The sequence below is a fragment of the Corapipo altera genome, unplaced genomic scaffold, assembly GCF_003945725.1.
Source record: "Corapipo altera isolate COAL_440 unplaced genomic scaffold, ASM394572v1 64, whole genome shotgun sequence".
Taxonomy (NCBI): domain Eukaryota; kingdom Metazoa; phylum Chordata; class Aves; order Passeriformes; family Pipridae; genus Corapipo; species Corapipo altera.
Window position 1 is genome coordinate 12857411 of NW_020884893.1, and position 23134 is coordinate 12880544.

General features: G+C 40.3%; 2 protein-coding genes across 3 annotated transcripts in view; both read right to left on the minus strand.

Moving 5' to 3' along the window:
• The window catches only part of DHX35 (DEAH-box helicase 35), a 28259-nt gene extending 11034 nt beyond the window's left edge, over positions 1 to 17225 (minus strand). For both annotated transcript variants that reach the window (XM_027646132.1, XM_027646131.1), the window contains exons 1-14: positions 17186 to 17225; positions 15116 to 15249; positions 14649 to 14741; positions 14412 to 14489; positions 12737 to 12841; positions 11445 to 11506; positions 10752 to 10821; positions 10095 to 10154; positions 8076 to 8188; positions 7645 to 7741; positions 6445 to 6603; positions 4912 to 5122; positions 3096 to 3220; positions 2583 to 2637 (exon numbers count right to left, since the gene is read on the minus strand). In XM_027646132.1, coding sequence (XP_027501933.1) covers positions 2583 to 2637; positions 3096 to 3220; positions 4912 to 5122; positions 6445 to 6603; positions 7645 to 7741; positions 8076 to 8188; positions 10095 to 10154; positions 10752 to 10821; positions 11445 to 11506; positions 12737 to 12841; positions 14412 to 14489; positions 14649 to 14741; positions 15116 to 15249; positions 17186 to 17225 — 1402 coding nt within the window. The remainder of the gene's footprint in view (positions 1 to 2582; positions 2638 to 3095; positions 3221 to 4911; positions 5123 to 6444; positions 6604 to 7644; positions 7742 to 8075; positions 8189 to 10094; positions 10155 to 10751; positions 10822 to 11444; positions 11507 to 12736; positions 12842 to 14411; positions 14490 to 14648; positions 14742 to 15115; positions 15250 to 17185) is intronic.
• Positions 17226 to 19241: 2016 nt separating this feature from the next.
• Positions 19242 to 22702, minus strand: FAM83D (family with sequence similarity 83 member D). The gene is made up of 3 exons (XM_027646415.1): positions 22094 to 22702; positions 21369 to 21493; positions 19242 to 21122 (listed from the first exon to the last, which is right to left on the minus strand). The coding sequence occupies exons 1-3, from the start codon at positions 22259 to 22261 to the stop codon at positions 20732 to 20734; spliced, it is 684 nt and encodes a 227-aa protein (XP_027502216.1). The 5' UTR covers positions 22262 to 22702; the 3' UTR covers positions 19242 to 20731.
• Between the last annotated feature and the right edge of the window lie 432 nt (positions 22703 to 23134).

The window sequence follows — 23134 nt, forward strand, 5'->3', positions numbered from 1 at the left end:
CATGTTACTGCAATGCAAATGATGAAATACATGTTCCTACTTGCACAAGAGAAATTTGATTCTCACTGCACCTGCAAATGCTTGGGCAGCTTCACCTCTGCTACTTACATACAATTTTCAAAATAAACCACCAAAAACCTTAAACTTCAGCAAAAACTGAAGAATGAATCCATGCATCACACACATGCACACGCATTTCTTTCCATCTGAAACACCAACATCAGCATTTCTCTGCTTTGGTGCAAAGCTGGGCAGCCAAGAGAGTAACAGCTCTGTGAAGAACACTTCTGCCAAAACACCAACCAGTTAATCAGGGAGTTTATTGAAATTTCCTCTCCATTTCCCTGAGGTGGTTTTGGCATCCTTGCAACACACTTCTGAGCCGCTGTGATGGTCCTTGTTCCCAGCCCAAAAAGGTTGCCAAGAACCAAGTGCCTTAAGTGAAACCCTCCTTTGCAAGTTGGAACTGAACCAGCACAGGGCAAAATCCTGGCCAAGCAGGGTTACAGCCCCATGAGAGCAAGAAGAAAGCAGATTGCCACAAGTTACAACACAGCATTTGTGAGTGATGTGAAAATAGCCACAAACTTCTGGAAGCTTCCAAAACTTACACAATCTCCTTTATGCTGCCTCATGTTTACATTATGGAGCAAATATTGCTAACTTTGAATTAACTACAAGCACAGAGCTAAAGTCAAACAGACCTTCATTTTGATTACATGGTCTCACATCAAGGTTCTGGTTTAAGTTTCTTGCATTCAAAAAGTTTAAACAGCTGTCAGAAAACCCCCCAAAATAACAGTTCTTCCTACAAACAAAGTTAGGCAGCATACATCCAACTCACCACAAGTAAAAGGAACTGAAAACTGTGTATAAAAAATATTACTACAGTGTGATTTGAGTGTTAAAAGCATCCAACCACGGTTTAATGAATAAAATCAAAATGAACACACCTAGAATCAAAGACTATCTCAAGTTGGAAGGGACCCACCCATAAGGCCCAAGTCTAACTCCCTGCTCCTGGCAGGACTATCTGATACGCCAAGAATGTTGTTCGGACTCTACTGAATTGGAGAAGAAGCAACTCAGAGAACAGAATAAAAAAAACTATATTCTATTAAATGGCTAAATAGTAGAAAAGCATTTTAAATTATGCTCCCAGGATCTGTTAGTCTATTTTTCCTTCTTTTCATTAGAAGTTTGTCTGCATCTGTTCACTTGTCCATAACTAAAAAGTTCAATACTAAAACCAGAGCAGAGTCTTTGCAAGCTGCATGTATTTAAAGCACAAAACCAGCACTGAAACACACACACTGTCTGTGAGAAACAGTTCCAATTCATCCAGGAGAAAATGTGATGGCTTTAGGAATGATCACGGATTCTTTTTTTAGTGGTTGCATCACGTAATCACAGCTAACAGAATCATAACAGTTTGACTTGCTGTGGGTTTGAACTTTGCCTCAGCTGCAGGACCAACCACATCAACAGCACTACACTGCAGCAGGTGTAGCTTTACAGTCAAAAGTCATCCTGCATTCAGAGCAGACACAGACTAGAATCCATCTAAAAATTATAATTAGGTTAGCTCTTAATAACTTTTGTCAGTACCTTCAAAATCATAGCAACCAGAAGGGTTGATAACTAACACTTGTTTTCCTAAGCCATGGGGAATCAGCCTTCCTATGGGGTTTCACGCAGAGCCTCCAGGGAATGGCCTCTCCCAAATTCAGGCATCAGATTTGACTCACAATGTTTAGGCCGAGTTCTACCACATACATCAAGATCAGATAATGAGTGAAAGGTGCTAACAGGAAAATTTACAACAGACACACTACGCTTTCTAAAGTCCCACCAAGGAACAAATGAAGAACCAATTCTATTAGCCTTGTTAAATTCTGCGTTGTTACAAACAGTTTGATCCTGAAAGAGCAGTCAAACCTTTACTTTCAACCTTTCTTTATTTATACTTGCAAGTGTACATGTTTCCATCAGCAGCACAGTAATATGAAATGAAAGACCACCACACCGAGGGTTTGAGTATCTAACATCTTATCTAATTGGATGCAGGTAAATTTAGTGTCTGGTTCCTGTACTGGTCTAATTAGTGTCCAAACTCCCTTTGTATCTTCATACACTCTGTATGGACCAAAGAAACACAAATAGGATCTGCCTGTGAACAAACACCCCCATCAGCTCAGAGTCCTGCTCCTACCACGGAGTTGGTTTCCCCCCACGAAACTGCAAGGAAATACACAGAAGATAGCTATAAATACTCATGTACCCAATCTAAACAGTTCAATTCTAGTTTATACTCTATGCAATACAGTTCCAGTTCTTCAAAGAATGTTACTGCTGCCTTTTGATTGCTTACAAGGAAAAGTAAATCCAGAAGAGACTGAGGTACACTTTAAAAACCCACCAACAAAAAGCTTCCCCCAGTCAGGGCTGTGTTCCTCTTTTTCAAAGCACAGCGCTCAAATGAAAGCTTGATTAATGCCCATCCAATCACCAAATACAAATTACAATTTTTTTCATAACCCCTGTAATAAAACTGCAAATAAACCAAAGCATAATGTTCTCACCTCCTAAAGCATACAGCAACTCTAAAGCTTGCACCATTGACTGTGCAGGAGGTGGCTGTGAAGAGAAAATGTGCATTTATTAAAGTTATCAGCATAAAACACATGAGTTTTCATAAAAATTCATAGATCTTCCTCTTTTACAAAATCCTTGTTTAACAACTAACCTTTCTATTTCTGCAGAATGAAGAAAGAGCTTTCATTCTCTTCCTTCTTCACAAATTCAGTGCAAAGGGACTATAGCTACAGTTCTACAGAACCTCACAGTTTGTCTTTCTAAGACTTGCCTGACTTCTCAACACTTCTAACAGCAAACTCAGGAACACGAACAGTCATTTTTAAGTTGTCACACAGGTTATTGGCACTATTGATTCCCAGAAGCCCACTTTGCTGCCTGACAGGGGACAGTGAGCTGTGCTTTCCAAATCTGTACAGTGAATAGTTCTCTGGATAATCAGCAAGTCATCCACTGATCTTTCTTCACCCCAAGGAAAGATTACAGAGCCTGGGACTCACCGAAAGGAAGGGGAACCTGAGGACATTGTCGATGCCCAAAGCCTTCAGCTGCAGGATGACAGGTGCCAGGTTACTGCGCTGCATCTCCGGCACCGTGGCCTTGGGCAGCTTCTCAAAGTCCTCCTCTGTTGTGAGAGAAAACAAAGCAACTGGAAACTGAGCTTCAACTCCCACTCTGTGCACTCAACACGACAGAACCAGACCCATTTCAAGTTTAAATTACACACATGAACTCAAAAATGAATACTTAACAAGTGTTAAAAGACGATCTCTAACCCAAAGATGATCTTTCTCCAATTTTATTTTATGATACTTTAATTTAAAAAGAAATTCAATAGGTTTGGCTACATTGCTCTTTTTGTAGCTGACCCACCCCTATCTCAATTTAAAATGCTATAAATTCTTTGCAGAAATCTGGAAATGCTTTATTTCTCTTCTGTGTAATGTTTTTGTCAGAAAATAAAAGGCGGAGTGCAAAATGCTACAAAAAAGGTATTTTTAAAGAAGGGACACGGACAAGTTCAAAACCAGCATGTTTTCAGTATAAGGACACTATTTTTAGTAACTACTCAAACAAAAGGAGGTTTAGAATACATATTTAAAATCGAGATTAAGGATTAAAAAAACATTTTATTTAAGAATGCCTTTTTAAAAGCACATTCACTATAAAGCCTAAGTCTGGAAAAATAGTTCATATAAGGTCAAAAGCCTTTTACCTTCCATTGACTCTTCTGCAGTGAAGAAAAAGGCACATGCTACATTATTTTCATTTCTACAGAACTCTTTTCTGTCTCTGGTCTATCTCAAACCTTCCCTGAGATAAAGACAGTGTACGTTTCTCTGCTGTTTTCCATTCAGTGCACTTTCTTCTCTTTTCTATTTTTCCTCCTTTAAATTGCTCCTTAAAACACTCACTAGACCAGTTCTTGAGCACACAAAAATATCTTCAGTGTAGTCATGGTTTCTCCAGTAAAACACTTACAAAGCTATGTAAGCTTGGGATGTTATTCAGCACACATTGTCTCCTGATTCTTACTTGACACATAAATTAAGACTATAAGTCACGTCTTGGTTTAATGTGGCAACTGCTGGCAAGCACATACACATTTTAAAGGAAAATGCTTGATCTCTCTCAGTCTCAAAGCTCCAGTAGAACTAAAGGGGACCTGAGGCACATCAGCAATGGCAGTGCTCAGCTGCAAAGCCTTTTCTCATCAAACAGCTGAGAACAGACACTTGGACTGCAGCTTTCTGGACACTGCAAGGGGCCAAGAGATTTATTTGTAACAGTAATTTTTGTACAGTACCAGGGTCATTGATTTAAGGGAAGAATTTGGGGTTGGCTGCTATTCCTAGGAAAAAAAAGGGACACAAAGAAGTTTTCCCTCAGTTATCTAAAGTATTTCCAGAGCCTTTTCGTTATATGCACAGTCTAATGCAGACTTTAGTAAAGAAAGCATCCCTGGTGAATATTATAAATTGAAGCCACCGCTCAGAAACCAAAAATCATTAAAGGACAAACTTCTTAGCAGACTTGCCACTTTAAGAGTTGCATTAACATAACAGGTTGCTAATTGCTGACCCTGCTCAATTTGTGCTTCTGATTCATAAAAGGATTCAGTTTCCAATGCTTAGCACATATGAACAGTGTGTTTCTAAATAAGCCAGAGGAATAACAAAGGGAAATTTATTTCTCTTGATGAAAGAACAAACACAGTTTAGTTCTCCTTAATCTAACCCTAAAATTAAAACCATTGTGACTAAAAATGGCAGTCAGAGCAGCAAGTTCAGCTTCCCTCCCCCTGCCGGCCCTGACCTGTGTACAGGCGGTAGCACTTCCCGGAGCGGTTGCGCCCCGCACGTCCTGCCCGCTGGTTGGCAGAGGCTTTGGACACGGGCACCACCACCAGGCACTCGATGGCTGTTTTGGGGTTGTAGGCCCGGAGCTTCACAAAGCCACAGTCAATCACAAATGCAATGCCGTGAACTGTGATGGAGGTCTCAGCGATGTTGGTGGCGACGATCACCTGCAAACACAGCGAGGACACTGTGAACTCCCCAACCTCCATTACAGCAGCAGGCCTTTGCACCAGTGCACCAGGGCTCAAATACAAGCCAAGTGAAAGGCCTCACACATGACAGTTCCACTAAGCACTCCAGAGTACAAAAGGATATAGCACAAGAAGCAGAAGGAGCTGTCGGCTTGAAATAAGCCCAGTTTTCACAGCTTCACAATCAGTTTCTTATTCAAATTTTTTCTCTCTTCATAAAAAGAACTTGGCAGAGTTTGTAGAGAAAATCATTGGCAGTGTTTGCAGAGAAAAAGATTGACTGTAAATCAAGTGTTCTTATGTAGCAAACTAAAAATATTTTCTTTCTGCTTCTCAGTTATACTGAACTGTTCCTTGTACACTGGAGTGAGGTGGGGGATAGAAAGGGGACAAAGTTGATCAAGCATTCCTTGTTCAGCATTCCTGCAGACATTCACTTATAGTTATATCTTAAAATATTAAAAATAATTGTTCCCAGACAGTGTGAAATTTAATCCTTATTTCACCTGAACTTAAGAAGTAGGTCTTGAAAGTTAATTGACTAATGTCATATCCTGCAGAGAAAAGAAGTATTTATACTCAGTATTCTCCCATGCCAAATGAACAATTTCACTTGTCAGCCTCCAGCAGGTATAAGAATTTTATCAAGTCACCCCAGTGTAGTTTTGTCAGCTTATTTCAGCCCCAACACAGGCCCTGCCTAAGCAGAAAGCACTAATCATACCCAATTATACACTCCTGTGACATTAAATGTCCAAACAAGACTTGCAGAAGTCAAAACAAAGCTTTTTTTCTACTAAAATCAAGTTTTATCTTGTTTCTTAGGTGAAACTACGGTACTTACCCGCTCTGGCACTAAATCTTCCATTACTGGTGGAAAACAGCCCCAGGCTTTTAGACCACAAAAAAAAAAACAAAAAAAACCACAAACAAACAAAAAAAACAACACAAAAAACCAAACAAACAAACAAACAAACAAAAAAAGGTAAAAGCAGAGGAGTTCAGAGTGTAAGAAGATGCAACTGGATGAAGACAACTACAAAGCTGTATGAAGACACTTAAAAATTGCAAAGTTGATGAGGTAGATGGGAGACTTAGAGCTGACATGTGAAAAGGGAAACCAGAGAACGTGTTCTTGGTTCACCAGCTTGAAAACTGACAGGCAGTGTTGGGAGATGCAGAAAGTCTCCCTCAGTAAGCATTTGCAATAGTCCCATGATGTGAACCTGATAAATCCAATCTGTGTGACGCAGATACCCTTCTGGGTGGTAGAAACTGAGACACAACAATAGCCTCACCTTCCTGACAGTGTGAGGGACTCTCTCAAACACTTTCATTTGCTCAGGAGAAGGCAGCCCAGCGTACATGGGGAGAACACGGAGGTGTTTTTTCATTCCAGTGCGAGCAAGGGCCCGAGCCTGTTCTATGAGCATGGAAACAACAGTCTCCACTTCCTCCTAGAGCCAGAGCAGCACGGGGCACAGAAAGAGAGAGGTTTCACTTTAATATCACATAGCTATCACCTAAATACACGAAAATACTATTATTTTATTTGCCCAAACTCCAGGATTTGACTAGCTCCTTCTATGTTTAAATGTTCTTACATAAATTGCTATTCATATTAAATATACCTATATATAAATACTTATGTTTTTTGTTATTTGAGACAATGTCACACCACAAATACATGAGCAAAATCACAAGGGGAGGATTGAACAAAATTCAGGAGAAAGCAGGTATATTTTCCTGTCTATCTCACAGTGCAGAATGCTGTGGGACTGGATCAGGAATGACACAGGAACAGCACTGACACCTATTGCTCAACTTCACATTTAATCTGAACTGTGGCATCTCACTCTTTAACACATACAACAAAATGTTCAAATGTTGCCTCATGAGGTATCAAATTCATTCTTCCAAAGTTAAATCAATAATGGCAATAAGGACTTTCTTTTGAAAATGTGCAAGATGGTTTTGAAGCTCTTCAAGGTGGTTCCTCACTGGAAAAATGATAAGTTACTTCCCATTTGCTCTTTTCAGCTGCAAAGTGAGCTGACAAGCATAAATAGAACAGAAGAAACCAGTAAATTTTTATCTCATAGCAATTTGTTTTCCTGTCTAACATTTCAGATGCTAAGCCTAACAAATGTAAATTCCATTCACTTTAACTATTAATGATAACTCACTGTCAATTTAACAGCTGTGTATGTGTGACTGGCACCAACAAACCATACACTGCTCCACTCAGTAACAAGGCTGAAAAAATACAGCATTAAATGAGAAAAACTATCATCCATCACTAGCTTTGATAAATTTAGGCCATACTTTTTCTGTAAGTCTTTGGGACTCATCTAATTTTGCCCCCATCAATGCAGAAATGTTTGTCATCTTTAACAAGATTAAAGTAAGCACAACTAAGGAAAGCAGGAGACTGAGGAGGCTTCACAAAGCCCACAATTCAGCACAGTAAAACAAGAAAGAATTGATGATGTCTATACCTGGCCAGTTAAAAATGCCAGTATATCACCATCATTCTCCATCTGGTGAATTTTCATTGTAGTTTCCACAGTTGATTTTATATAGTCTGGAACAGGGCTACAGGGAGAGAAAACAGCAGAGACATGAGCAGAAAAGTGGGTACATACTTCTTCCCTCCAAAAAGAACAGAGCAGCTTTGAACACCAGACATCCCCCACATCACATTTAGCTCATGGTGCATCCTTGGCAACCAGCCTTCAGCAACTGATTTATTTCTTTTATACCACAGCAAGCTTTAAAAGGTGTCTCCTGGTATGAGCAATATTCAATGTTTCCCAAATTGAATTGTATGCCTTCTTTACGATTGGTCTGGGAATTTCTGAGCTCTAACCCAGACAAAACGATACCACAGTTGCAGTCTCCCCACTGACAAGATCAGACAGGAACACACCTCTGTAGGTAAAAGATGTCCACTGGAAATGTCCTCCCCTCCACAGTAAGGATCACACTGGTATCTTTGCTTGGGTCACTGGTATCATTTTGATTAAAGAAATCCCTGAATTTCTGTGTTAAAATAAAAACAAAACCACTTCCAGTTTGAGAATTCGAGGAATTGAGGGAGAAACCTAAAGCCATGAAGCAGTTAAATTACTACTTGGATGTTTACTTCATAAATTTGACAGTACTAACTAAAAAATGTGAAACATTGATTTTTTTGCCTTCTATTCTCCCTGGGGTTCAGGTGTATAGAACAAATACAGTCTTGCATGTTTATTACTTTGAGAAGCAAAAATCCAAAAGAGATAATAAAATTAATTGTATCAGCTGATACAGTTGGAAAAAGCAGATACTTAAATCTTGTTGGATCTATCACATTAACGAAGTCAAAGCTAAGAAGAACTTAAATGATTGGTGAGAAAAGTTTTGGGTAGAGCTTGTATAGTCTCACCCATTTTTGGCTGAATGATTTTCCAGCTCTTACTGAACACCAAGATGTCCCTTAGTAAAAGCAGAGTTAGGCAGATTTACGTAAGTTTTTGATTTTTCTATTTATTTTGTGAGACACCTTCACAAATTTAGATTTATTGCCATGAAGTATTTTCAATAAATAACAGCAAAAGAATGAACTTAAGTACACAAATAATTCATCTCAACTTTTACAACCACTATAAAGATAACCATAAACTTTCTGTATTAAACAAATGTTTATATGGTCGCACCAATCATTTTGTTCCTTTTAACTTACTTTCATATTAACTGTAAGTTATTTGAAAGGTGATTTCTGGCAGTTAAAATTTTGCATTATAATGCAAAGCACTACCAAAGCACAACATATTATCAACATTTATGGCATGTGGTACTTCCCACTTAAGGAAATCTCAGGGTACCTACATCTTCAGTGCTATATGCACTCTGACCACCACATCTCATTAAGGACAGCAGAGTTAGGAGAAGTATGGAAAAAAAGGAACGGATGTGATAGAGGAGATGGAGTAGCTGCCTTATGAGGAGAGACTGAAAAGGCTGGGGCTGTGCTTGGGGATCAGAAGGTTGAGAAGACACAGCAGAGGTTTACAGAATCAAAGGTGACAAACTAAATGTAAAACTGGGGTTTGGGGTGGGTTTTTTTTAAAACACAAATCCCACACTACTAGAACTAGGAGATCCTTGATGATACTAGCAGGTTTGAAAGAAATTAAATAAAGTACTTCATTAGACAGCAGGTGGCAAACTTCTGAAAACTGCTCTCACATGGTGTCCTGGAGACTTAGAGCTCCATGGAGCAGAAGCAAAGACAAATTAGCAAACAGCAGGTCCATAAACACATACTAGAAGGAAACAGCAGGAATGTGCTGCCTAATACCACTATTACAACCACTGCAGATGCTGAGGCAGCTCAGAGAGAACAGACCCACAGCAGGTGCACAGGCTCATGTGCTCTCCCTAAACAGCAGCTCCTGTTGTTGCTGCCGCGACAGACAGAACACAGGGCTGGATGAAACACTGCTCAGATCTAAGAGAATTCTTCTTCTGTTCACACTCAAAATTAAATTAACGATCTTTTTAGTACATTATTTAAGTTTCTACAGGCTACAAGCCAATCAGGGAACTAGTAAGATCTCAGTGAAATTAAATCTACTCGTTTATCACTTATTTTTACTGGTCTGTGGTCACTCGAATCAGAACTAAACTGATGTCAAGATCAAGCCAAGAGAACATCTTTTTATACACCACCACCACCAAGAAGAAAGGAGGTATCAACATATGAAAAGCAGATTCAAATTCAAACTCAATTCCAGGTTTGCTAATAAATGAAAGTCAAACATAGCAATTTAACCACAGCAGGGTTTTTTCCTGCACTCCTTCCTCTCCAATTCACAGTGATGCTTCACAAGCAGCACAGAGAACAAAAAGCAGTGGAGATGCCATTTAAGGTCACTTCATTTCACACCAAATCCATAAGCTGTACCTCTGCATCCAAGGTGGCTGAAGCCACAATGAGTCGAAGATCACCACGCTTCTTCTGAACCTGGGACAGAGACCAACAACAACCAGAGTCAAAACTATTTTCTAAGACACAAGGTTAGAACCAAGTTTTAGAGCATCCAGATTACCAGAAACTTCTCTGTAAAAATACTTGGAAACTACAAGACAGCTGATGAATGAAGCACCCATATCACCCCATAGACCTAAAAACCTGATGACTGTTTGGAGTTTTATATTTTCATTTTAAAGGAATTCAGTCTGTTATCATTATAATTTACTCTTAAATTCTGGTGGGAGTCAGATCTTTAGTAGATTGAAAGTTGGCAACAACCCCCTATCAGATCACTTCACATGATCAGCAGCAGCAGAATGAACACTGTCTTTCTGATGTCATCATCTAAGGAGAGATTTCAGCATCAGGGGGAGGACACCGAGGATCCTGAGTGTCAGATGATTGAAATGTACAATAAGCTGCAGGATAAGTGAGGAAGTAGCAATCACCCTCCCTCGAATGGATTCACTTATTAGCCATCAGGACCAGAAGTTTCACGAAAAGTATGAAAATTAAAACAGTTACAGAGAACTGTATTAAAATTAAAGAATAAAAATTACAGAGAACTGTGAATTAAAAGAGAATAACCTTTTTTAGTAAGCCAATGGCAATATCTGTATAAAGAGTCCTTTCATGAGCTTCATCCAGCATGAGGACACTGTGAATAAAGCAGAAAGATAAGATTTTGGAAATTATTTGATTGACACTAGAATCAGTGTCTTCCTGTCTTCTAGAAATACCATTATTTGAAATCTGCTGGCGGACTACTACTGTTCAAATCCACTTAAAAAGCTGGAAGTTAAAAAGACTTGCAGCAATGAAACAGGGAGAAAAATGTAGATAACACCACATGGTACATACACACTGCTCTTTAGTTTTTGGAAAAAGGTAGAAGAAAAAAGGTCTGTGTTTACTGTACTGCATCGGTTTTCTGGATACTAGAAAAGTCTGAGTTTTTTGTTGATTTTTAAAAATTTGTTAGCATCGGAAAGAAAAAGTGAATTTAGAACTATCAAATTAAGCAATTCAGGCTCCATGAGGCCCATTTAGCTGTTGTTCCAAAACCACAGCATAAGATCCTACTGGGTTTGGTGCTACAATGATCAACTGATTTTCGAACAGTCTTTACAACATAAAAAGTCAAACATCTACAATAATTTTCACATTTTGAGGTATTTAATAGCCACTAATAGTCTATAATAACCACTATAATAAGAGCTAAAAGAATGCAGTTGTTTACCAAATTACACTTCAGCAAGCATTCATTCCATGTTTCCTTACCTGTATCTCGTTAATAAAGGATCAGCCATCATCTCCCTCACCAGCATACCATCAGTTAGAAACTGAAAGTGAATACAAAGAAAAATGTAAAAAAAAAATCCCTCTTCGGTAGCCTTGATCAGCCATGTAAGTTTTAAAGATGATTTTCTTGGGTTTTGCCTAAATTTTTCCTTGCCTTTAATTTTCTCATGTTCTATTAAATTGATTCGTTTTCAGCTATGGAAGCCAAATACGTATTTCTGAGTGCTAACACAGAGACAAGCAGAGTGACTGCTTTTTAATCAGTATGGAATTTCTAAAGTTAGTTATTTTTGTTCTTAAAAATAAATCAGATTGACAGCACGGGATGGTAATAGAAGTTTCTTCACTCTTGTTTGTACCTGGCTAAACCTGCTCCATCAGTAACATCCTGTGTGCCAACCCAGTCTGGACCCTCTCAAAGCTGCCTCCTTAATGTCTGCCACACACTCCAGACCAGAACACAAACCTTAACATTTCAACAAAAGGCAACATTTCAATACTTTATTGCTACTGGACGGTGGAAACAAACCAGCCTTATACAGCCACCAAAAGGTAGTTTGAACTGTGACTCCAACTGTGGCCTTGAACTAGGCAAGAACTGGTGGTAAAACGCTCCAAATTTCAAAATCTAAATGAATAATCATCACACGCCAAAAAAAAAAAAAGCTGCAATTTGTGAACAAGTATCTCAATTTCTTTCACTGTAAAAGGGATACCAGCCTCAGAAAAAAAAAAATCAAAAAGCAAATTTTCTCATTCATCACCACTGCTGTTCCAGCACAACTAAAACACAAACCCTCTTCTGTACCAACACAAGCAGCATTAACATTGCTCACAGCACTGAAGAACAGCTGCAAAGCTGTATTCAATCAACACCAAATTATCTCAGTTAGCCTACTCATCTTGGGTTTTATCTGTGCTTTTAATCCAAATCTATTTTTAGGGTGGGGAGGATACTTTTTATCTGTGATTCATTGCAGCCTTTCACTATCCCCTTGAGTGATGTGCAGGTCACACCAGCACAGAACCAACAGCTGGCCATACCTTGAAAATGCCTTTTAGATGGTGCTTGTCAGACTATCAGAATAGAACATATTAAGGTTTGGACAGCCACAGTCATTTCAAGCACACTTTTAGGGTACCCAGCTGGAAAGCTGAAATGCTATCTATTCTCTTGACTGGGCATCACAAAGTTCTCATTAATTTTGCAAAAGTACTTGAAGAGTTTCAGCCAAACCTCTCAGAGCAACCACACACTGTTCATGTTTCACCTTAATTCTTGTAGCCTTTGGATCTGTGCAGTCATCAAACCGAATGCAATATCCAACTTCATGTCCCAGCACTGCACCTCTTTCATCAGCAACTCGGCCTGCAACCTGAGAGAAGAGGTTATCATAAACAAGAAACAAACAGCTCAGAGCACACTTCATCCTTGTATCATTACAAGCTACAAAGACATCTAAATACAAAATAAAACTTTACAATACATACATTAATCCCAGCAGAATTCCAAGAACAAGCTACTTTCAGTTGAGTGACACTCTAAGCCATATGAACAGGGAGTGAATTCATTACTTCACTTGGAATCTTATCACTCCATCACTTTCAGCCCAAGAATTCAGGATAATTGTCAGCCTGGGTAACACAAGCAAAAGTTCAGGAATTTCTAAACTATCCTTTATACCTTTGCAATGACCTATCTTTGTTTCTGACAACCCCCAAGGGAGAGCAGATAAGTCACCTATGAAGACAAAAGATCACCTTCAATTCAAGATGAAGCAATAAATCATCAACTATATTTCTCATCTCCCTGCAACAGCCAGAGTCCAGGCTGTTTGCAACAACATTCTTAAAGAATAATCCTACTGAATTGAATAATCTTTTTATTTCAGGCTTAAAAATAATGTGTAAGATATGAAAGGGAAAAGAGAGTTGAGTTTGCTGTGAGAACTCATTGCAGCACACACAACATCTCCTGTAGAACTGTGCTCTGTCAGCTGGATGTCCTATGAAGGAGAAAAGGGAGGACACTGCAGGCAGACTGAAAGCACAAGATGCAGAGCACTCCTAGAGAGTGTTCCTTTAACCATGTTGGATCTGGTCAAAAAATACAGGATGATTTAAAATGGCAAATTGTACAGCTGCTCAATCTACTACATTTTTACCAGAGGTAGAAGCTGATTTTTTGCAGATACACTTTATTATATTCTAAAGAACAGGCAAAATGAGAGTTACAGGATGGTACCTCAGTTCTGTGTACAAAAAGAACACTGCAGCAGAAACTTCACCCATGAAGTCAGTGTCTGGCAGCAGTTATGAAGACAAGGAGCACTGGATGCAGACTATTAGCAGAGAGCACAAGTCACTGCCCTCAGCATCTCCTCCTTCTCCAAGCACATCCAGCTGACATTATGCTCTCCAAGACATACCATGTATATGCAAAGATTTCTCACAATAAAACTGTTTTTTTTTTGCCCAACACTTTTACAAGGGGAAAGAGAAAAATCCACACCCCACAAAACCAACAAAAAACACAGAACAAAGATTCAAAAAACTATGATTTGCTAGGTACACAACCCATTACTTCACACAGCTTTACACCACTGCTTCACCTTGCAAAAGAAGATAAGGGTCACACAAGCACAGTTCTAGTCCCAAATCAATAACAGCTCAGCCCTGTGCAGCCCTAATTTCCATACACAGTTCTGCTGACATCACTCAATTTTACTTCAAAGCTTCTACATCTGCAATTTTGGACTTGGAATGTTTGGCAAGACCCACTAATCAGGTTGCATTTAGAGTATAACACCAGCAACTCTGTGAGGAAGATAAGCAGAATAGTCTATTCATTCAGGACCTCATGCAGTTGTGATTCCTGTTATTCAGCAAAACCAAATAAACTGGAGGTTACAATGAACAACACAGTGGGAAAATCTGGACACTCACTGAAACAGCAGCAACCCGACGAGGTTGTGTCACTCCAACAATTCTTCCTTCAGCTGTCCAGCCAGCTTCTGCCAGGTACTGCAACAAACAGTGGGGGTAAGAAAGGCACTGCTCATGGTGTGGATACAATGAGGTGTTAGTTCTTCACAATATGTGCTTCTTCCTGGTCCTGTTTATTATTTCATGTAAAATCCCCTGGGAGAATACCTGATTTTACCAAGCTAAACAGACACTTACCTGTGGAATCTGTGTTGATTTCCCACAACCTGTTTCCCCAATAAGCACCAGAGTCTGATAGTTCTCCACTAGGTAAAGTATATGATTTCTTAGCTGAAAGAGAAGATGACGTTTCAACATAAAAAACAGTATAAAAATAAGAAAATTATTAAAATTACAATATTTATATATCTAACAGACACAGTAACTTCCTGTTACATGGAGCTCACTGCCAAAAGCTAAACAGTCCTTTAAAATCTATAAATGGCATGTAGAATATTTAGTAAATAATATACATCAACAAAGTCCTTAAAACTGTCAGTTACAGTTGTCAAACAGAACGATCAATTCCACTAGAGAGCATAAAATTATGGTCATAAAATTATTATTTTATGTTGCAAAGTGATTCTATACTGCTCTTTCAAAATAAAGATGTAAGAGCCAGACATCATACAACAGATTCAATAAAACAAAAAGAACTCCTGTACCTTAAAAACAGGCAGCTTTTGTCTTTGCTGTTCAATAGAAAGGGATGCATAAGGATTATAGATGACGGTCACGGCACTGCTCTCAGCAGGGCTCTGTCTCTCCTCTGACACACCGACACCAGGGCCTTCCGTGCCTACATGGCAGAAGTAAATTTTAACTGGAAGAAAACACTTCTGTTTACTGCATCACAATACAGCCAAAATAAACATGTTTCTTACAAGGAGGAATCATAGGTGGCAGCACAAAAAAACCCCAATCTTTCTATCTAAAAGAAACAGGAGGGAAAAAAGCACATAAGTAAAATATAGAGCAAGATCTTCGGAACTTTCTTCTTTTTCTGTGCACCAGTTCAGATATACCTTCAATATCCTTCTCAGAAGCATGTCCACTGATTTTAAGCCAGTCAGACATGTAACAGAACTTCCCTTGACTAACATCAACTGCATAAACATTCAGCCTTGCCCACTTTTGGGATAAGTCCCTCACTTCAGCTCTGAATTTACCTCAGGCACTGAAACCTGATTTATTCCTGCTGCAGGTTATCTTAAAACTATTGACAGCTGAAAATGCTGAATCATGAAAGTGAACTAGAAACAAAAACTCATCTCAATAACAGAATGTGTCATCTCCAACTGCAGATTCAACTGGGAAAGCCTGAGAGCAAAGAGAAAGATTCCCCAGTTTTGCAGGATTTGCTTACTTGGGCTTCTCCAACTGTTTAAAAACAGTTAGTCGCTATTCAGAGCTGCCAAGCAGTTTTATAGCAAACTGATCCAATTTTAAGAGTGATTAGCAATTATTCCAACTACTGTTCACTCCCCAGGACAGATGGGGAAGTTAAGAGCCAAGGACTTGAATATCTGGATCTTGACAAATCAATTAAGTTAACAGATATTGCTTCTCATCACCCACTGGTTTTCTTTCACAGCCTTTTCTGTGTTTTTTTTAATACATCACTGTCAGCATATTACTATATATATATGTATATATAGTATATATACATATATTATCATAATGTTTAAATAATTAAGAAGGTGTTTGCTAAACTAATCTTGCCTCCAGAAAAGCTTTGAGGTGACCAATTTAAAAAAGTTACCAGACTCAGACCCATTAAGCTCCCCTGTGGGATAAGGGGAATGCATAGAGCTGCCCAAATCCTGAGGGAATGATCACTGAGTCACGGCCCAGCAGAGGCTGGCAGGGACCTCTGGAGACCTTCTGGACTTGGGTCTTGACCTTGCTTACCACAGGGTCACTTACACGGAGTGCTCAGGTCCTCCTTCAGTGGGGTTGGAGACCTCCCAACCTGCCTCACTGCTTGTTCCAGAACCTGGCCACACAAGAGGTTTTTCTCCTGTTTAAGCTGACTTTCCCCTATTTCAGCTTAAGCACTACCAAGAACAGTCTGGCTCCACCTTCTTTACACCCCCTATCAGGTATTTATATACACTAAAAAGATCCTCCTGAGACTACTCTTCTCCAAGCTGTGCAGTCCCAGCTCCCTCAGTCTCCCATTGCACGCTGCACACTCCATTCTCTCAACTATCTTCAAGGCCTTTCACTTTTTGGCTCTCCTTCTGCGAGTCCATGTCCTCCCGAGCCCACCTACCATTCCTTGTAATGGCCTTCCCGACGCTGAGGGGAATGATCACCTAATCTGAGTCTCTCCTGTCTCAGCTTAAGGCCATTTCCCCTTGTCCTCTTACCGCAGGCACGACAGACGAGATTGGCCCCCACCCCTCTACAACTTTCTTTCAGGTAGTTGTAGAGAGCGATGAGGTGCCCTTGAACCTCCTTTTCTCGAGACTAAACAAACCCAACTCCTTCAGCCGCTCCTCATAAGACACATTCTCTAGTCCTTTCACAAGTCTTGATGCCCTTCGCTGGACACGCTCCAGCAACCCCAAAGAGCCGAGAGGGGCTACGCCGCCTGCTTTCGCGGCGGGCCGGCGGAACGGGGCTGTCCCCGCACCCCTCACACCACGGCCAGCCCGGCCCGGGGCTCTGTCCCCCGCACCCCTCACACCACGGCCGGCCCGGCCCAGGACTCTGTCCCCCACACCCCTCACCCGGCTTCCAAAACTTCACCGGGCCCACGGGCGCCGCCATCTTGGGGTGAGAGGGCGGCCGGAAGCGGCGCTCGGGGCCCACGTGACGCTCCCAGTTGCCATGGCGACACCCCCCCCCCCGGTCCCTTCCGAGGCCCCTCCCACCTCACAAGATAAATAGCAGATTTTCCTTTCTTTCTTCATAAGGCTGGGCTTTATGGCCAAATCTTTGCATTCGAGAGGCAGCCGAGTTGTTATTAGCACCTAATAACATCTAATGTCCAGTAAACTGAGATGTGGGTGGGTGTGTTGGCATTGCCCAATGGTTGGTTGAGTAACAGTTAACTATAAACAGGAATGAAGAATCACAAAATCAGTTAGGTCGGAAAAGACCTCTGACATCAACGAGCCCAACCTGTGATCACCACCATGTCAACCAGACACTTGCCACGTACAATCTTCTCTTAAATACCTCCAGGGACAGTGAGTCCACCACCTCTCTGGATGGCCCATTCCGATGTCTAATCTCCCTTTATGTGGGGCAATAGTGTGTAAATTTGGATCAGGTTTATAAAACTCCAAGTAATACTCTTAGCCTGGGTCTTGCACGTCCATCTCCCTGCTGAACAGAGTACTCTGGAAGCCAAGGAAGTAATCTGCAGGTGAGATATAAGAACACCCAAGCGCTTCCAGTATTTAAGTCTTCCTTATGTTTTTGGCCACACTTTTCACGGTACAAAATGAGTTCCATCAAAAAATAAATAAATTTTAAAAAGAAGGGAAGAGCAAAATACAGAGAACAAAGGCCCAGGATAAGCCAAGCCTTTCAGGTACTGGTCCTCTTATTAGAACAAAGTGTATAAGTTTGTTTAGCCTGAAGAAGAGAAGGCTCTGGGGTTACCTAACTGTGGCCTTCCAGTGGCCTTCTTTTTCTACATGAAAAACTGAGAGAGGCTATTTGCAAGAGCCTGGAGTGACAGGACAAGGGGGAATGGCTTCAAATTGAAAGAGAGGAGGGTTAGACTAGAAATTAGGAAGAAATTCTTCCCTGGGAGGGTGGGGAGGCCCTGGCACAGGTTGCCCAGAGAAGCTGTGGCTGCCCCATCCCCGCAAGTGTCCAAGGCCAGGTTGGACGGGGCTTGGAGCAACCTGGGATAGTGGAAGGTGTCCCTGCCCATGGCAGGGGATGGAATGAGATGAGCTTTAATGTCCCTTCCAATGCAAACCATTCTGTCATTCTGTAACATTCTCCCCTTATGTGGGGGAGCACATAGGATTTAACAGGATTGGAAGATCACTTCCCAAAAGTTCTTGCTCATTAATTAAGTAAAGGTGATCACTTCCCTTCTCCAATGACAGATGTCCCTGCACTACTTGCACCACAACTGTTTCACTTTACACCAGGCAGCTGAAGGACTAGAAAGGAAAAAAATCACAGTAATAGCTAAAAGATCCAGCTATGCCCTACCACAGGCTCCTTGCAGACTGTTTAACCAAAATACAGTCATGAAAGTTATTATTGAATCAAATTTGATGTAGACTTAGAGTTTGTGGAATTATAAAAAAAGGAGCCCAAATAAACAGGTTCTAATAAGTTTAGTAATGCTGCTAAAAATTTACACTTATGGAAAAAAATCTAATCACATTTCATATTCTTATTAATAATTCTCTTCATTAATAACTTGTCATGCTAACAGTGCAGTTATGGTGAGTAACACAGACTGCACTTCACAATGCTGTACCTCCATGGTCCCTTATTATGCTAAGTCTGTAGGTAACCCCTTGTAAGAGAGGTTATTCAGTTCTAATTAAAGATGTTCTTAAAATTTTAGCTATACATTTCAATGTAGGTTTTAGATTAAGCCCACTCTATTAAAAACGAACACAACTTTTACCACAGTATTTTGTATCACCAATATATTAGCAACTGTTGAGAAAATCTCCTACTAATAGCACATTGAAAGAGATGCTCATTAAAGTAATGAGATAATTAACAAAGGGAAAAAAGTTATATTTGAGAAAATATATACAGATAATTATTGTGAAAATATGATTGTATAAACAATATTTTGCATAGAGTACAACACTCTGTGGGTTTTGAGTCTATGGAATATATAGTTTAAAATAAAAATACATATTTCAAATTTCTTTATATCTGCATGAAAGTTAAGACTACGAAACTATAAACTATTGAATATTTACAGATTAGGAGAGTCAGAATTATTCCATTTCCATGATTGTAAGTGCAGAAGAAAAAGGGCCCAGATTAGTTGTATCCAAGCAACACATTATTGCATTGTCTATAAAGACCATTTTTGTAACCTCTCCATGTCCAATTTAATGTTATCCTACTGCTCTTTACCAGAGACACTTATGAAACTCCCCAGCTAAGTTTGAACCTTACCCTTTGAAGCCCAGAACCCACAAGACACTCATACAAGCATATACACAAGTGCTTTGCAGTAGAAGAGCCTCAAGAACAACTTGAGAAATAATAAACTTGGGCTTTGCCCACAGCTGCCATGGTTGGATTGGACTAATGAGTTTCTGCCCTGGCAGGCTGCTGGAATTCCAGTGCCTCAATGTACAGCTGCTTGGGAGGAGAGTTTATTCATTTGAGTTGGATTTTTTTTATTTGGGTTGGGGTTTTGTTTGTTTGGGTTTTTTGGTTTTGGTTTTGTTGGAGCTTTTTTTTCCTCCAGAAATTGATGGATTTAAAAAAATAATACTAATCAAGCTTGCATGAAACTTTAAAAGTAAATTATTCTATTGCTGAGTTTCATATCATTGCATTTCTGGTGGAAGAAGAGCTTTTGAGAAGACGCAGCAGCTTCAGAGATTTCAGATCTACTCAGCTTTTCCCACAAGATCAGACAGCAGCAACAACCATAAAGAACCCAAAAAGTATGCCTGGTAATGCTAAGGGATTGGTCTCATTTGTCTCTACTACAAACATAGTAGGTCCGTAGGAATACTATCCCTTGCACACATTTATTGCATGATGTCCAACAATCCAAATACATTATAATACAAAGGTCACTTGAAATTCAGTCACTACAAAAGCCTTGTTTGCCTGACACATTAACTCATTAACTCGTTCTGCCTCCCAGCACAGCTTCACGTGAACTAGTAGTGTGGTACCGACCTACTGGTTTCTAGATTAGGGTTACTCCAGTTCTGGGTCATGAAATGGTGGAGAGCTCATGCAACTAAGATTAAGCTTAGACTGATTTCAGAGTCACTTATCCTGCTTTCATGTTTGGAAGACTTTTAGGCAATATGATTTTTGATACCTAGATTCCTTAAAAGGGTTGAGTGACTGAGCTAAGACACTGCCAACCCATCAGCTCAAAACATGAAAAATGAAAATCTAACAGAATACTAGAAGACAATAACGGCTTTATACTGGTCTGTCTTCAAACAAAATCACAATTCCAGTTTCACTTTCTCTCCCTTTGAAGTTTGTTTCTCAGCTGCTCTCACAAACACACTGTAAGACAGTGCTGGACAGGGACAGCTGGATGTGGTTCCTAAAGTTCTGCTTCTCGCCCTGCACAGATGTGCAGTTCATCTCTCTATGATCCAGTGTGGCCTCATAAGCAGAGAGCCATTCCTCTTAGTCAGCGGAGGGGAGGTGTGCATGGCATTGTTTGGCACGTACACTGCCTCCCTCGAGGCATGCAGCCCGCTGCGCTTCCTCTTCAGATTTCCCACAAATGCTCTCAGATACAAAAAATCCATTCTCAGGAAGTTTTCCCTGGTCATGTCTCTGGAAGCCACTGTTATCCTGACCAGCTGGTCCAACACCTTGTTCTTCTTGCAGCTGGATAACTCTTTGAGGTTGATAGGCTTTGACCGTGCATGGAGAATCCGAAATTCCAGGTCAAAGTGTGCAACTGCAGGGCCTGACAGGATCAAAATGTTACTGCTGTTCAGCTTGCCATCTGTCCATGTAAAACTAGCAGTGGAAAAATGAGAAAATTGTGAGTTAACTCAAAAAAATCAGTAAACAAAGTATTAACTAAAAATTCACTTTCATCACATTAGTTACATTGTTCTTATAATCCAGCTGATGAGCAGTGGGCTCTTTTATGGATAAATGTTACACATAAAATCCAATAAGGGAAGCAGTTCTGCAGCATTGATAGTTTTCCTTTCAGTGTAAAGAAATCATGCTAAACAACAGAAAGAAACTGGCACTTGCCTGTAGGAGCCTGTCGTCACTCTGATGCCATCAATTAACATGAATTTTTCACGGACTTTTCCAATAATTTTGGTTCCCGACCTGGTGCAGTATGTGTTCCCAGTGATAATTCTAACTCTCATCAACTGTTAAAGATACAGCAAGAGTCAGGTGGATTTCAAAGTTCTGTTTAAAGGAGTAACACCCCAATAATGATCCCTGATTTCCCTTGAACTAGCAAGGGTTGCTGTGCACTGGCACAAGAGCCACTCTCTAGGAATCAAATGATAATTTTGTCTTGTTTAATAGTCAAAGAGGCAAAAAAGGGCAAACACACAAACTGACTGTGCAGAATGTGACTGTAAAAACTCCTTTCACCTAATCCTGTAGGGATCCAAATTCTACACACTCCCAAGAACCTGCTTCTCCATCAGCCTTCCAAGTCCCGGTGAGCCCAAGCAACTCTAGTCATGCTTTAGGAACTGGACATTCCTCCTGCATTTCCTTGAATGTTCAACTAGTATTTATGCTCAGAAAGCAGCTGTAACATCCACTTACAAAGGTTTCAGATTTTCTATTAATTGCTGCCTTATGCAAGAATAGTCAAATCTTCCAAGAGTGAGGTGGAGGTACATAACCCCCATTTGAAGTTGTGGCAGCAGGTATAATAGTTTCTTCTTTCAACAGCTCAGATTACACTTGTAAGAGGAACAGCTCCCTACCCCTATAATTATGACAAGGCTCACCTTTTCCTGTTCAAGGTCAACTCCCAGATCCTTGCACATTTTTAGAAAGTGGGAAAACGAAGACTGATCTAGCAGGATATACACTTTAACTTGCCGCTGGCTACAAGCTTCCATGAAGTCTTTGAAGATATCAGTGTCTGTGAAGGAATCCATAACCAAGGCAATCATCTGCAACAAGTTTTAGAAGAAACCATTAGGCTATTTCCACAGCATCCCAAAGGAGACGACAGCACATGAGGAATTTGACTTTCAAATTAACTACTTCCCCACACACATTTTTTTCCTGGTGGTTATGGAACATGGTACAGTCTTCTGTGATATGGTATATTCTTCCTCACCCTGAGATATGGCAAAACCAGGAGTCTAGTTCTCTTAGTTCTGTGTTAGACAAATTTGGTTTCTATTTCCTAGGCAAGAGGGTTTTTTTTTCCTGAGAACAGATGTCTTTTCCTCAAAAGCATTGCCAGAAGAAAAAGGTGAGCCTATTTCCAACACTAAAGTTTTCCACAGTGTTTCAAACTTTTCAAATATGAAAAGAAACACTAAAAAAAAAAAAATTTGACTGCTCTTTACATCTCACCTCTCTATTTAAGATCAAAGTGAGGTTTGTTTTTAACTTATTATTCTCATGATATTTCAAGTCAAGATCTGATTATTCTCTCAAATTCCTTGAGAGCCATTCCTGCTCTTCCCCACGGGCAGAACCCCAGGATCCATCGTAGGATAAGGAAGCAACAGTTGCTTATGAGAGCTGGGAAAGGGCACGCTCGGGATGTATCGCTCACAGGTGCCAAGTACCCGAGGGAGCTTAGCAGTACCCAGAGAACCCGGACTACGTTTTCATCAATATGGGGGGGGAAAAGCTGGCAAATACTGAACCTATTTTAAGAATATATACAAAAGAGGGTGGGAAAGAAATAAGGAAACAGCATAGTAAGTCAAAACGGGAGCGTATTTAAGAGCAAGTGGAGGGGAGAAGGACGAAGTGGCTCCAGGCAGCCGCGCGGCCCTGGGGAACGGGGAGCTCTTGGCCCATCCCCT